The 12,755-nt window shown below is 36.0% G+C and overlaps 3 protein-coding genes across 3 annotated transcripts in view; 2 read left to right on the top strand and 1 right to left on the bottom strand.

Moving 5' to 3' along the window:
- LOC104788438 (E3 ubiquitin-protein ligase RHA1B-like) lies at positions 2,715–3,510 on the bottom strand. The gene has a single exon (XM_010514192.1). The coding sequence runs from the start codon at positions 3,410–3,412 to the stop codon at positions 2,897–2,899; it is 516 nt and encodes a 171-aa protein (XP_010512494.1). The 5' UTR covers positions 3,413–3,510; the 3' UTR covers positions 2,715–2,896.
- On the top strand, positions 7,154–8,676 carry LOC104788439 (photosystem I chlorophyll a/b-binding protein 2, chloroplastic). Its single transcript, XM_010514193.1, has 4 exons — positions 7,154–7,291; positions 7,594–7,781; positions 7,878–8,392; positions 8,475–8,676. Exons 1-4 carry the CDS (start codon positions 7,242–7,244, stop codon positions 8,490–8,492), a joined length of 771 nt encoding a protein of 256 aa, XP_010512495.1. The 5' UTR covers positions 7,154–7,241; the 3' UTR covers positions 8,493–8,676.
- The window catches only part of LOC104789823 (RAB6A-GEF complex partner protein 1-like), a 7,060-nt gene continuing 3,466 nt past the window's right edge, over positions 9,162–12,755 (top strand). The window contains exons 1-9 of the mRNA XM_010515465.2: positions 9,162–9,477; positions 9,584–9,691; positions 10,215–10,363; positions 10,483–10,564; positions 10,656–11,068; positions 11,395–11,827; positions 11,918–12,141; positions 12,340–12,535; positions 12,663–12,750. Coding sequence (XP_010513767.1) covers positions 9,331–9,477; positions 9,584–9,691; positions 10,215–10,363; positions 10,483–10,564; positions 10,656–11,068; positions 11,395–11,827; positions 11,918–12,141; positions 12,340–12,535; positions 12,663–12,750 — 1,840 coding nt within the window. The 5' untranslated portion in view covers positions 9,162–9,330. The remainder of the gene's footprint in view (positions 9,478–9,583; positions 9,692–10,214; positions 10,364–10,482; positions 10,565–10,655; positions 11,069–11,394; positions 11,828–11,917; positions 12,142–12,339; positions 12,536–12,662; positions 12,751–12,755) is intronic.

Genomic DNA, 12,755 nt, shown 5'->3' on the forward strand with positions numbered 1-12,755 from the left:
AGATTTCCCTAGATATATCTCCATGTTTAAATTCATGTAACTAACCTTCTAGAACTCTTCCATTACTTGCATAACTCCTGGTTAATCTTCTGGTTTTTCGATTTCACTTCAACTTGACGAAGAGAAGAAGGCGAGGAAAGAAAAGAAAGTGACAATGAGGAGAAGGGGGAAAATTGAGAAGGAAAAGGATGAGAGGATTTCTGTCCGTTGGATTGACACTATCAACGGTAGATAGTAAACCAAAAGGCAAATCCTTGTCATTTAGGATCAGCCAATGAGAAGCTTTTTCTTATTTTTTATTTTTTGGGGTAAATTTTGGTGATTTGCGATAACTTTACGTTATAATTTTCACATAGGGGGATTTAAGCTTTATAAAGTAATAAAGTATTAGTAGTACACCTGGTGGTAAATTTATGCATTGGACTGTAAAATTATTTTAAGAACTATAAAATATTGTTTATTCACAAAAGTTTGAGATGATCAAAAGTTTATTTAATTATGATTATATAAATATTTTTAAATTAATAGACTAGAAAATCAAACTTCATATTTGAAAGTTTATTAAGCCAAAAATAAATGGAGAACTGGATTAAATATAGATGACATAATTACTTGTTGCCAATTTTTAGTGAAGAAGAAGACTTTTAACAACAACAAAAACATAATTGAAAAAAAAAATGTATGTATTTACAAATTCAACAAATTTGGTGGCCTCTTGTATATCTGTCCCCTATGCCTCTTCTCTGTTTTATGTAGATATGTATATATATTATATTATATTTATCTTCTGGTTTATAAATTAATTTATAAGATTAAAAGAGTTTAAAGTTCAAGATTTGGAGTTTATGGGGTTAATTATTTTTTGAAAAATAGTATCACATCTTATTTTTGTGGTACTAAATAGCGACTGATATTCGACTATTTTGCGACTAATGTTTTCCGCATTAAATCTTCGTTTGATGGTACCAAATATTGACTAATATCCGACTAATGTTTTTCGCATTAAATCTTCGTTTGATGGTACCATAGTATTTCATACTATGGTACCAAACTCGCATAGTTAGTCATATTAGTCGCCAAATTAGCGACTATTTTACGACTATGTTGTGACTAAAGTTTTGTGTATGTAAAATAGTCATAAATTAGTCGCTAATTTGGTGACTAATATGTGATTACTGTATCTGGTCGCAAAAGAGCGACTATTGTACGACTATTTTTTTTGTTGTCGTAAAAGAGTCACATAATAGTCGCTAATTAGTCGCACAATTTGGTGACTACATATATAGTCGCCAAATGTAGTCGAAAAAATCATGTTTTCTTGTAGTGCTCAAGTCCAAAGGAAGTGTGGATTGGCTTATGCTTCGGAGAACCTTGAGTATGCTTCAAATAAGTGTCTTGCTTTTGCTGAAAAACAACGAGAGGCAGAGGGGCTGATGATTGAGATTGCTGAAAAAATTGAATCTTTCAAGTAAAGATGGTTGTTAACTTGTGCGGTGTTGCGATTTAGATGTCAACCAGTTTTGCATTTCATGATGTGACTTTGAGGTGGAGCCAACCACTACATAGCTCTCTGTTTCTAACTGTATATTGCAAACAATGTTCTTGGAGCACAAGTGTTTTTGTATAGTTAGCAGCACAAGAACCTCCGAGAACATTGCTTTAACATATTTTATTTTTGGTGTTTTGGATACCTTTCAGATAGATACTCCAAGAACATTGCGCCATTACACACGCGTATACAAAACATATTTTATACTATTGGTGTTTTGTATACGTGTGAATGTGGACTACTAGTCTACAACAATCTATTGTTTTATTGTTACTGATTGCCCTATAGTCTATTATTAAAAAAAATAGATTCTCTAGTACATAAAATCTAGAGCAGGAGATGATTATAGATGCTGGTGATTTGTATTGGTCATCTACTCAATCATTACCCAAATAGTAAATGCCACTAGCCCCATTTTTTAACCTACCCACTTCAATTATCTTTCTCTACATTGAAAGCATGTCATCTCTCCATACCAAATTACAATCTCATGTTTAGTAAAATGCTACATAAAAACATACAACAATTCTTGGATTTTCAGTACGGATCAGTTTAAGCCAAGAACGCCATAATTAGAATCACAAACGGATAAAAGTAAATAAAAAATGTTCGTTTTTCAAGATTCTTCGATGTTTGGTACCTAGTATATATTTTTATTGAAAGAAAAATGTTACGTTTGAATTGACTGATCGATCTGCAGACCAACGCATGTTACCAGATTCTGCCTTTACGCATTACCATGATCCATTGAATTTAGATCCTTTTGGTTAAAACTAGAGAGAAAAAAAAAAGTGATAGTCTGAATTTTAAAATCTTTATTACAATAATTATTTTTATTACAGATGTGGTCACTGGTACTGGTCAGAGACAAGTACTGACAAGAATACAAGATCTTAACTACTCCCGGTTAAAACTAAATTAATAACTCTCAGAATTAATTAAAATAGCATAAGTTACTCTAAATAGAAATTTAAGGCAATAACTTTGGTTTGGATTTAAAAACGAAACAAAGATCGGTTTTATTTTATCAAGATCTTCCATATAAGACCTGAATTTAATACTTTTCAGTTTAAAATGGTACTATTTGATTTTCGTTTTTTCAGATATTTTTAGCATTCAATTCTTTTTTTTTTTTACTGTCTGTTTTCCTCAAGTCATCAAAAAGTAAATAAAGTACTCGAAATTGTTAAATTGCTCATCTCTCATTCATATGTATACACACATAAAAGCGTGGCAAATCTAATTACTGTCAGTAAAGCAAAATCAAAAGTACAAGAAGGTGGTGAAAAAAGAAGAACAAGGGACGGCAAAAGAGAGAAAGCGTGGTCTCTCTGTCTTTGTTGCTTTCTATAACAATTCGGTGACGGGACACAAGTCACTGTGAACACCAGAAGCAGCCCAAAGCCGTTGGTTGAACTCTTCTTGCATCTCATCTGGAACAAACGGTGTCCTACAAAGCGGACACGTCTTCTGATCATGATCCATCCAACGGTCAAGACAGCTCCGGTGAAATACATGTCTGCAGTTTCTCAGCCACCTGATCTCTTGCTCTCCTTCGAACTCGTACAAACACACGGCGCAGTTTTCCGGTGATTCTTCGCCGGAGTTTTTTATCTCTTGGAATTTTATAACCGGTAAGATCTCTCTGATTAGGAGCGCGGAGAAAGGTGACGAACGGGTTTCGGGTATTCGGGTCGGGTAAGATGTGTAGTCGGGCCAGGTTTGGTCCATCTCGAGAAAATCTGAGAGACCCAAGAAACGGAAGATAGAGAAGACGACGGTTCTTATGAAACCTAGAATCGAAAGCGTTTGTACGAATAGCTTCGGTAAGAAAACTTCTGTGTAACCTACGGGAAAGCCCATGGAGAAAAGCTAGGGTTTTTTTGATATAGAGTGAGTGAGCTCTGGGGGGTTTTTTTTTTTTTTTGATAAAGTTGGTTTTTTTAATAAACTGAGAAGTTTGATTTATAGAGAGAGAGAGACCAAAGGAAGAGGAAGAAGATGAAGAAAGATTGGTACAAGATCTGTCTTAACGACGTCGTGTCGTGTAAGATTGATTTTTTGATAAAGTTAACTGACTGTGACGTTTGGTTATCTGAACGTTGTTGGGATATTAATAAGAGAGAGTAGTACAAATGGGGGAAAGCAAGAAAAGGTGATAAGATTGGTCTGTGAGATAATGGTTCTGTCACCAAACATTGTTGGGATTGTTGTTGTTTTTTTTTTTTTTTTAATTGGCTACGTGCGTCTCTACAGGGTACCGATACATAAGTTATCTTTGGAATAAAAGCATCTGCAAGTTGCACGACGATCAGCACACGTGGTACGTGCGGTTGATAGGAGATTGTTGATGTGGATTGCGAAATTAATTTAATTCGTCCTATTTTTTCCCATTTTATATAGTAGTATTTTTTTTTTTTTTTGGGATTCATTGTATTTTTATTTAACACGTGAAATTTACACTAGGCCAGTATAAAAATAGGCTACGTTCTCGGTACATTAGGACATTTTTTTCATCAGAACACAAAAAAATAATGGTAATTTGATCAAAGATTGTTAACTAATCTAGTAGTAAAGTTCAATCAAACCCGCTGTGGGCTTCTTCGTTACGTGAATCGCACGACCGAAAAGAGGTCTGATTCTGATGCGTAGTAGCCTCTGGTTACTGTTTATAGGAAAACAAAAAAAAAGAGAATATATTACAGATTTTATATAACACGTAATTACATCTGCTAATTAAGGCTTAGCAGCTAAGCTAAATAGCTTACTATTAGGTTATTTTCTTCACTTGACTAGTGCAGACATTAGTTTTTGTGATTCAATGTTGGTATTAGTTGAGGTGCATATATCAAATAATGATATCGATCAGCTATAATATTACTATTACTATTTTATAGTTCATTGCTTAATTTTGTCTTTGTTAGAGATATATTAGTACTACTACCACTAACTATGGTCTGAATTAATGAGTTTTTATTTTTTTTTTGACAAATGATAGCACTACGGTTTGGATTACTCATAGTTTCTGAAAATGATGATAATATGTTTTAAGAACAGTATAAGATTAAACTGGAATATATATAGATCGATGAAAAAAAGAAAAAGGCATTATTAGGTTTGGAGTAAAACATTACAAAAGCAAAAGTTAAAAAGAAAATGAAGAAAGCAAAGAGAAACGAGAGAAGAGTGTGTTGTGGGTCATGGAGGCTTTAAAGAGAGGGGAATAGAGATGATTAATAAAGAGGAATCAATCAACCTTATCTATACCCCTCATCACCCTCAATTTCGAAAATGATGTATATTTGTTTTTTTATAACTATATAGTAGTATATAAAAGAAAAAAAAAGTCCATTGTTTAACTGAGTGGTGGGCCGGATGTATATAGGAGACAAGTCGTCGGTGGCAATGATCCTTCCACCAACCGGCAATGGTTCATGGCTCAACTATGATCGGAGAAATGTCGTTTTACCAATGAACATATATATGTTATGTTATCTTTTAATCGTATTTTAAAATCAACTTGTCCTACTCATCTAATACTAATTGTTTATATGAACATATTCATCATTAAAATATGTAGAAAACTTACACACGATGCTATTTTCAAACTTAGTATTAATAGATTTGGTTCTATAGCTGGTAGGAGACTCGATCGATGACACAAAAAATAACCCTAGATAATAATGTTTATGTTTTAGTCAATTTATGGGTTTTATACTTGGATTCACACGCTGAATCCCGAAACCGTATACGTCAGAAAACGCAGATAATAATTTTTCTATATACAGCAGTCTACTTTTTTTTTTTTAGAAACACACTACTGTTGTCTATACAACTATCCAAGCTTCCATAAAAACACAAAATATCAAGAACTCATAAAGTATATATTAACGTTTGAGCTCATAATTGTAGATATGTAGTTGTAATAATCAAAATCATTTAAAGTTTTTTTTTGACAAGACATAATATATGATTACACAGGTATATAAATACATGTACAGTATTATACTGTTTTTGTATTCAACGTCGTCACGAAATTCAAACCAAACTTTAATTAGAAAATTCATGACGCTCAACTAGTCACCGAACATACATGTTTGTATGTATATTATACGACAAAAAAGACATGCAAAGTTGTCAATAACCATTGGGTCCAAAAGAAAGAAAAAAACACTCTCCAAAACGATAAGAGGAGCGAAATAGGTATGGAGATTGGTGTGTTGATTTGGAAATGTTATAATGAGGCCGAGACAGTCACATGGCCCTATTGCTTCTATGCCTTTCATCTCATGCATCTCCTATATACCTCTCCCACACTTCTCTTTGTCAGGTCACTGTTTAATTTTGATTACTCGCACCATCTCTTTCTCTGGTCCCATGATGCAAACGATACGAATATACTTGATTGACTGTTTCTTGTTTGATTCATAACCTATATAAGTATCTATACCCTACAATATATTAACCCAATTTGATCCAATATTGATCTTAGATGTTAAGATGATAGTTTTTGGGTGGAATCTAAGTTTCAATCATGACTTCATTTGTAATTGAATAAAATTTAGATGATGAAAGTCACGACAACACAAATTTTTTTATTACACTCTTTTTTGCTTTTCTACTTAAAAAATACGACCAAATATTTAATTATTGGAGTTCATGTATTCAGTCTCTGCTAAGGATTTTCTTGTTGTTAGATATTATTTTTATTTTTTATTTTTGAATTATTAAGAGGTTCCGGATCTAGACCCGTACATCCACTCAGGCCAGAGACCAGAACATTTTATGGTCTCTTCCCAAACGCCATTTCTCAAACCGGCGACCTCTAGACGTTGCCAGAGATTCTTTACCAATTGAGCTACCGACAATTATATTATTATAATAAAATTGTAACATATTGCGATGATAAAGATATAATTAGCTTATTATATTTATCTTTTTGTTTTCTATTTCTACTTTGAACTCTCTTTTAAACATGGCCAACTAGTGTTCGCTAATCATAAAGTTTTATAGATGTGAAGTCAGACTTTTGTTTTGTGTAATAAAGTAGGGGTGGTTTTGAGATAGAAAAAAAAAACGTACAATCTCAATCCGCTACAATAATAGTTGATCGATTAACAACGATGTTCATAGATATTTTTAATCATTTTGCTTGTGAGTGTACAGTCTAGATCTCGTCTTGTCCTTCTCCTACACCTCATGATGGTACCACTTCATGTATTATTTTGCTTGGTACCACTGCATGTGTTGATATTATCAAATTTCGATGCTACAAATTGCATTTAGTTAGTTTGTAGAGAAGGTACATATAATTAAATGAGGTCCCCGCAAATCTCTATTTTCTTGACGGCCCATTGATTTCTTCTAAAGTTAGAAAACCCAAAGCAAATATGGGCTTTTGGTATTCTTGCTCGGCCCAATCACTTTTAAATACAAGCTAATATTTTATTTTTAAAAAACTCAGTTAAATAATCTTATGTTCAAATAGAGAATCCAAGATGTGGTGGGAAGAAATTGCCACGTGTAGATGAATTGACCAATGGGGAAACACTTTGCGTTATCCATATAGATAATCAGATAAGCAGAATCTGATTCTGTCATCAGAGGGCTTTTATAGATTACTACACATCACTCCTTCGTTTCTTCTTTCTAACACACTTTGAGTCTTGAAGGTCAACAAACGTCGAGAACAATGGCATCTCTTTGTGCTTCTTCTGCCATCGCCGCCATTTCTTCTCCAAGGTAAGCTCATCTTTTTGTCTTTATTCTTATCAGTTACCATCATCTGCTATAGCCTATAGATGAATGTGATTCAGATCCTCGTAAACTAGTTTAGTTTACATGGTGAGCGTAGTGATCCATTGATCTCTAGTAATTAATTTGTATAACTACCATATTCCCAAGAACGTGCGTACGTGTGGTTTGCTAATAACAACAATGATGATCCATATGATAGAAAGTTATGCTATTATTGTATCTGATAATAGTGTGATCCATATATATGATGATCCTTAGATTTATGATATTGTATGATAAATGTGCAGTTTCTTGGGTGGGAAGAAACTGAGGCTTAAGAAGAAGTTGACAGTTCCAGCTGTGTCCAAGCCTGATGCGTCGGTCCGCGCTGTCGCAGCAGATCCAGAGAGACCGATCTGGTTCCCCGGAAGCACTCCTCCAGAGTGGCTTGACGGTAGCCTCCCCGGTGACTTCGGATTTGATCCTCTTGGTCTTTGTGAGTTTGTTTATCTTTTTGTTTTTAAACCAATATTACAAATAAGTTAAGACTATTTTCATAATTTTCTGACAAAATTGGACACATGTCTGTCAGCATCGGACCCGGACAGTCTAAAGTGGAACGTACAAGCAGAGCTAGTCCACTGCCGATGGGCTATGCTAGGAGCCGCCGGGATATTCATCCCTGAGTTTCTAACAAAGATCGGAATCCTCAACACTCCTTCGTGGTACACGGCGGGAGAGCAAGAGTACTTCACGGACAAAACCACACTCTTCGTCGTTGAGCTAATCTTGATCGGATGGGCTGAAGGACGTAGATGGGCAGATATCATCAAGCCCGGTAGCGTCAACACTGACCCAGTATTCCCAAACAACAAACTGACCGGAACAGACGTTGGCTACCCGGGTGGGTTATGGTTCGACCCGTTGGGTTGGGGATCAGGTAGCCCGGCTAAACTCAAGGAGTTGAGGACCAAGGAGATCAAGAACGGAAGGTTGGCTATGTTGGCAGTGATGGGTGCTTGGTTCCAACACATCTACACTGGCACCGGTCCTATTGATAACCTTTTTGCACATCTTGCTGATCCTGGTCACGCCACAATCTTCGCTGTAAGTGTGATCCGAATATCAATTTTGGTTTTCTTGATGATCTTTTGACTCCTCGTTTAATAGATATTGTGTTTTTTAACAGGCTTTCACACCCAAGTGAGAGAACAACAAGGGTGGTCGTGGGGAGGAGAATTGCGTTTGTGTGATCATGTTTGTACAAATATCGTTTTTGAACTTCAAATATTATGTATTTATATAAATTGTGGTCGAATGCAAATTAGGGTTTATCGTAACATACGCTCATGTCCTGACTCAATAATGCTCATAAGGTTGCTTTTACATTATCATATGGAGCCTAAAACTAAAAGAGCCGAACTCCTCTCCTAACAACCGCACTTAATTACTAGAAAAAAACTATTATCATCTCAAGAATGTTTCAAAGATTAACCATTAAACTAGAAAGTATGTTATTACCAAATCGTGTAATCCAATTGATACATTCCACGAGTTATAAAATTCTTGATTTGAACCATCTTGTTTTGCTCTATTTCAGGCCATCCATCCATGAATCCAATTGATACATTCCACGAGTTCTATTAACTTAAAATTTGATGAAAACAGACTAGAACATGATCGGACATGGTTTGTAATTGTAGTAAAGCCGTTACCAATGTTTGTATGGTTTTAAATTTTGGTGAAACCGTGAAAAGGCCCCTTGGGCTTTTATGTTCTACAGAATCCGGTTTTCATGGGAAGGACTTAAACCGGTTCGATTTGTGAAATTAAAACCCGATTCTTATAAACCGGTCGGGCGATTTATTTTGGTCAGTACTCCAATTTTGATGCTCCGTTTATGGATCTGCGAGATCCACCATCTTCTTCTTCTTCCTCCTTTTTGCCAACAAATGTTGTTATGATCTCTATATGTGAACAGAATCTGTAATTTCTTCTCCTCGGATTCAGATCCATTGTTGAGTTTCACAGAGAAAGCCAAAAAGATGTATATGGCTTACGGATGGCCGCAGGTGATCCCGCTTTTAGCGGGATCATGTCCGTCTTCGCAGCGAGTCGTGTACCTTAAGCTCGCAGGTCGGCTATTGCTTGTTGTTTCTCCGTCTCATTTAGAGCTTTGGGGATCTTCTCAGGTTCTTCCGCTTAATCATCATCTCTGCATTTTTCGTCACTGTCATTCGTAATTTAAGAGTTCGTTAACTGATAGCTTTGTTTGATTTTTGTGTCTTTCCGGGATAGCAACGAGTGAGGTTGGGAAAGTATATGAGAGATGAGAAGTCGGTGCGAGAAGAAGGAGAGAATTTGCATGCTGTGTGGAGTCCTGACTCTAAATTGATTGCTGTTCTTGTAAGTTCTTAGTTTCACTCTTTTTCCTTAGCTGGTTTCAGCTGAGAATTTATTGATTTGGGGATACAGAAACTAGTTCTTGAATCTTCTCTAGATTGTTCTTATGTGTAAGGATGACAAAAAACACACACATTGTATTTTACCTTTGAAAGCTTGATGATATTAGACATTCATAAGCCTTATCTCATTTGGATCGTTTAATCAATAGGCGTGAAGCTTGATGATATCAGACATTCTGCTTCTCAATCCTCATTTAGCTGAGAATTTATTGATTTGGGGATACAGAGTTTAGTTCTTGAATCTTCTCTAGATTGTTCTTATGTGTAAGGATGACAAAAAAAAAACACACATTGTATTTACCTTTAGAAGCTTGATGCTATCAGACGTTCTTAAGCCTATCTCATTTGGATCGTTTAATCAATAGGCGTGAAACTTGGCACTTACCTGTTTTGTTAAGATAACTGGTTGCCTTTTTCTTGTATGTCTTTATCACCATTTTTTTGTTCTTGGGTTTGTTTTGCAGACATCATCATTCTTCCTACATATATATAAAATAAAATTTACGGATAAACGAGTAAAACCAGGAGAGAGACAACCGTCGGAGTTGTGTTTTGCAACCATATCTCTTTTGCTAAGTGAGCAGGTCCCATTTGCTGGGAAGGACTTGTCTGTGTAAGTGCTTTTTTCTGTACGTGTCTCTGCCGTGCCCAACTTTTTACCGTATGAGTTGAGTTGACACAGTAATGTTTTGTGACTGGAAATGTAAGGCCAATTTTTTTCACTCTGTGTAGGAGCAATTTTGTGAGGGACAGCAAAACTATGCTTTTGGGACTCTCTGATGGATGTTTATATAGTATTTCCTGGAAAGGAGAGGTAATAATGTAGATCTGACTCTCCTGCTTTGTTTGTTCTTGGGTTCTTTGTGCAGGATTCCTGATTTCTCAGTTTTTGTTTGTCTTTGTAGTTTGGTGGAGCTTTCAGTATTGGGTTCCATTCTTCTGATAGCAACAATGATAGACTCTTGTCCTACACTTTTGGTAATGGGCTAGTTTCTGGAGTAGCTTCGGAAACACTTGCATCTGTTGATGATTTCTCTACAAAATCGGCTATTGTTCAGCTGGAACTCTGCACTCGTTCGAAATTATTGTTTGTGTTGAATTCTGATGGGCAGCTAGTAGTATGCTCTGTGAATAAGAAAGGTTTAAAGTACACTGAGAGCATTAAAGCTGAGAAGAAGTTGGGTGGTGATGTTGTTTGTGCATCAGTGGCTTCAGAGCAACAAATTCTTGCTGTAGGTACAAGAAAAGGGTTGGTGGAATTATATGATCTGTCACAATCGATCTCTCTCTTACGAACAGTTTCTTTGCATGACTGGGGGTACGTAACTTGTTACTATGAGAAACAGCTGCTGCGGTATATTCTATATTGTGTTGAAGGTTTATTTTTTTAATTCTCGTGTTGAAAGTTTGGGTCTTTATTCTAGGAGTATTTATTCTGGTGTTGTGTAAAGACCATAGCATCATATTGTAACTGGAAGTTTAGATGCCTTCGGTAGTTCTTGTACTTACGCAAGGATCCAGAAATCCTGAATGGTTTATTCCAGTACAACTATGCTGGTCTATTTAGGATTTACAGTTTTACTCCTTGTGTCATGCCCTTGGTATTTTGGTTACATGGATGACAACACTGTTTTGAACTTGCAGTTATTCAGCGGATTACACTGGGCCTGTCAGTAACATTGCATGGACGCCTGATAATTCTGCTTTTGCAGTTGGGTGGAAGTTGAGAGGACTTGCAGTTTGGTCTGTTTCTGGATGTAGATTGATGTCAACTGTCCGCCAAATTGGACTGAGTTCTACATCTTCCCCTAAAATTAACCCAAAACAAGACAGTAAATACGAACCACTGATGAATGGTACTTCAGCCATCCAGTGGGATGAATATGGATATAGACTATTTGCTACAGAGGAGGCATCATGTGATAGAATTCTTGCATTTTCCTTTGGAAAGTGTTGCTTAAATAGAGGAGTTTCAGGAAAAACTTATGTTCGTCAGGTAATGTATGGTGATGATAGACTACTCATGGTTCAGGCGGAGGACACTGACGAACTTAAGCTTTTACATCTAAAACTTCCAGTTGAGTATCAACATATCTGTTATCCCCTTTTGCTCAGTCATTCGTATCACTTTCGAAACAAATTTCTGATATACGTTTTCTTGGTCCAGGTTTCTTATATTACCCAAAATTGGCCTGTTCAACACGTGGCAGCTAGCGAGGATGGGAAATACTTGGCGGTTGCTGGTTTACATGGCCTGATTTTGTATGACGTTAGGTTTAAGAAGTGGAGGGTATTTGGAGATGTCAGTCAAGAGCAACAGATTCATTGCAAGGGTTTGTTATGGCTGGGGAAGATTGTCGTAATCTGTAACTACATCGAAGCTTCTGATACGTAAGGCCCGGTCTATATTATTAGTTTCTAATCATGGTTCACTGGCTATATTTATTATTGTTTACAAAGAAGAGAAAGTGCCATTTGATAGAAATGTGTTTGCGACTCTTCCGGACTTTTTTTTACATAAAGGTGTTTCTCGCCATTTTTTCTTTGAATGATGTTCCATTCCATGTGTATGTTTGCTAATTATTGCAGATATGAACTGCTTTTCTATCCAAGATATCACCTTGATCAGAGCTCTTTACTTTGTCGAAAAGTGCTGCTTGGCAAACCAATGGTGATGGATGTTTACCAGGATTATATACTCGTATCTTATCTTCCGTTTATCATCCACGTCTACCATGTGAAGATATATGGTGAATTGACACCTTCAAGCAAAGCAGATCTACAGGTAGTTAAATATTCCGGTTTATTATTTCTTCGATGCATCATTTCCAGTAAAATATACCTTTTTAACTTCCAAATGTGAGCGCTTGAGTTGCTTTTCATGCACCTTAAAGTGATTAAATGACAAACAGCTTTCCACAGTAAGAGAGTTGTCCATCATGACTGCAAAGAGCCATCCAGCAGCAATACGATTTGTTCCTGACCAGCATCCGAGAGAATGCGAG

Source organism: Camelina sativa, chromosome 5 (assembly GCF_000633955.1).
Source record: "Camelina sativa cultivar DH55 chromosome 5, Cs, whole genome shotgun sequence".
NCBI classification, from domain to species: domain Eukaryota; kingdom Viridiplantae; phylum Streptophyta; class Magnoliopsida; order Brassicales; family Brassicaceae; genus Camelina; species Camelina sativa.

What these genes read in the sequence shown, in the direction of transcription:
- LOC104788438 (XM_010514192.1), bottom strand. Translation starts at nt 3,412, where the DNA reads ATGGGCTTTCCCGTAGGTTACACAGAAGTTTTCTTACCGAAGCTATTC.
- LOC104788439 (XM_010514193.1), top strand. Translation starts at nt 7,242, where the DNA reads ATGGCATCTCTTTGTGCTTCTTCTGCCATCGCCGCCATTTCTTCTCCA. An exon ending in GCCGCCATTTCTTCTCCAAG is followed by an intron (nt 7,292 to 7,593) that starts GTAAGCTCATCT and finishes ATAAATGTGCAG; the next exon opens with TTTCTTGGGTGGGAAGAAAC. An exon ending in ATTTGATCCTCTTGGTCTTT is followed by an intron (nt 7,782 to 7,877) that starts GTGAGTTTGTTT and finishes CATGTCTGTCAG; the next exon opens with CATCGGACCCGGACAGTCTA.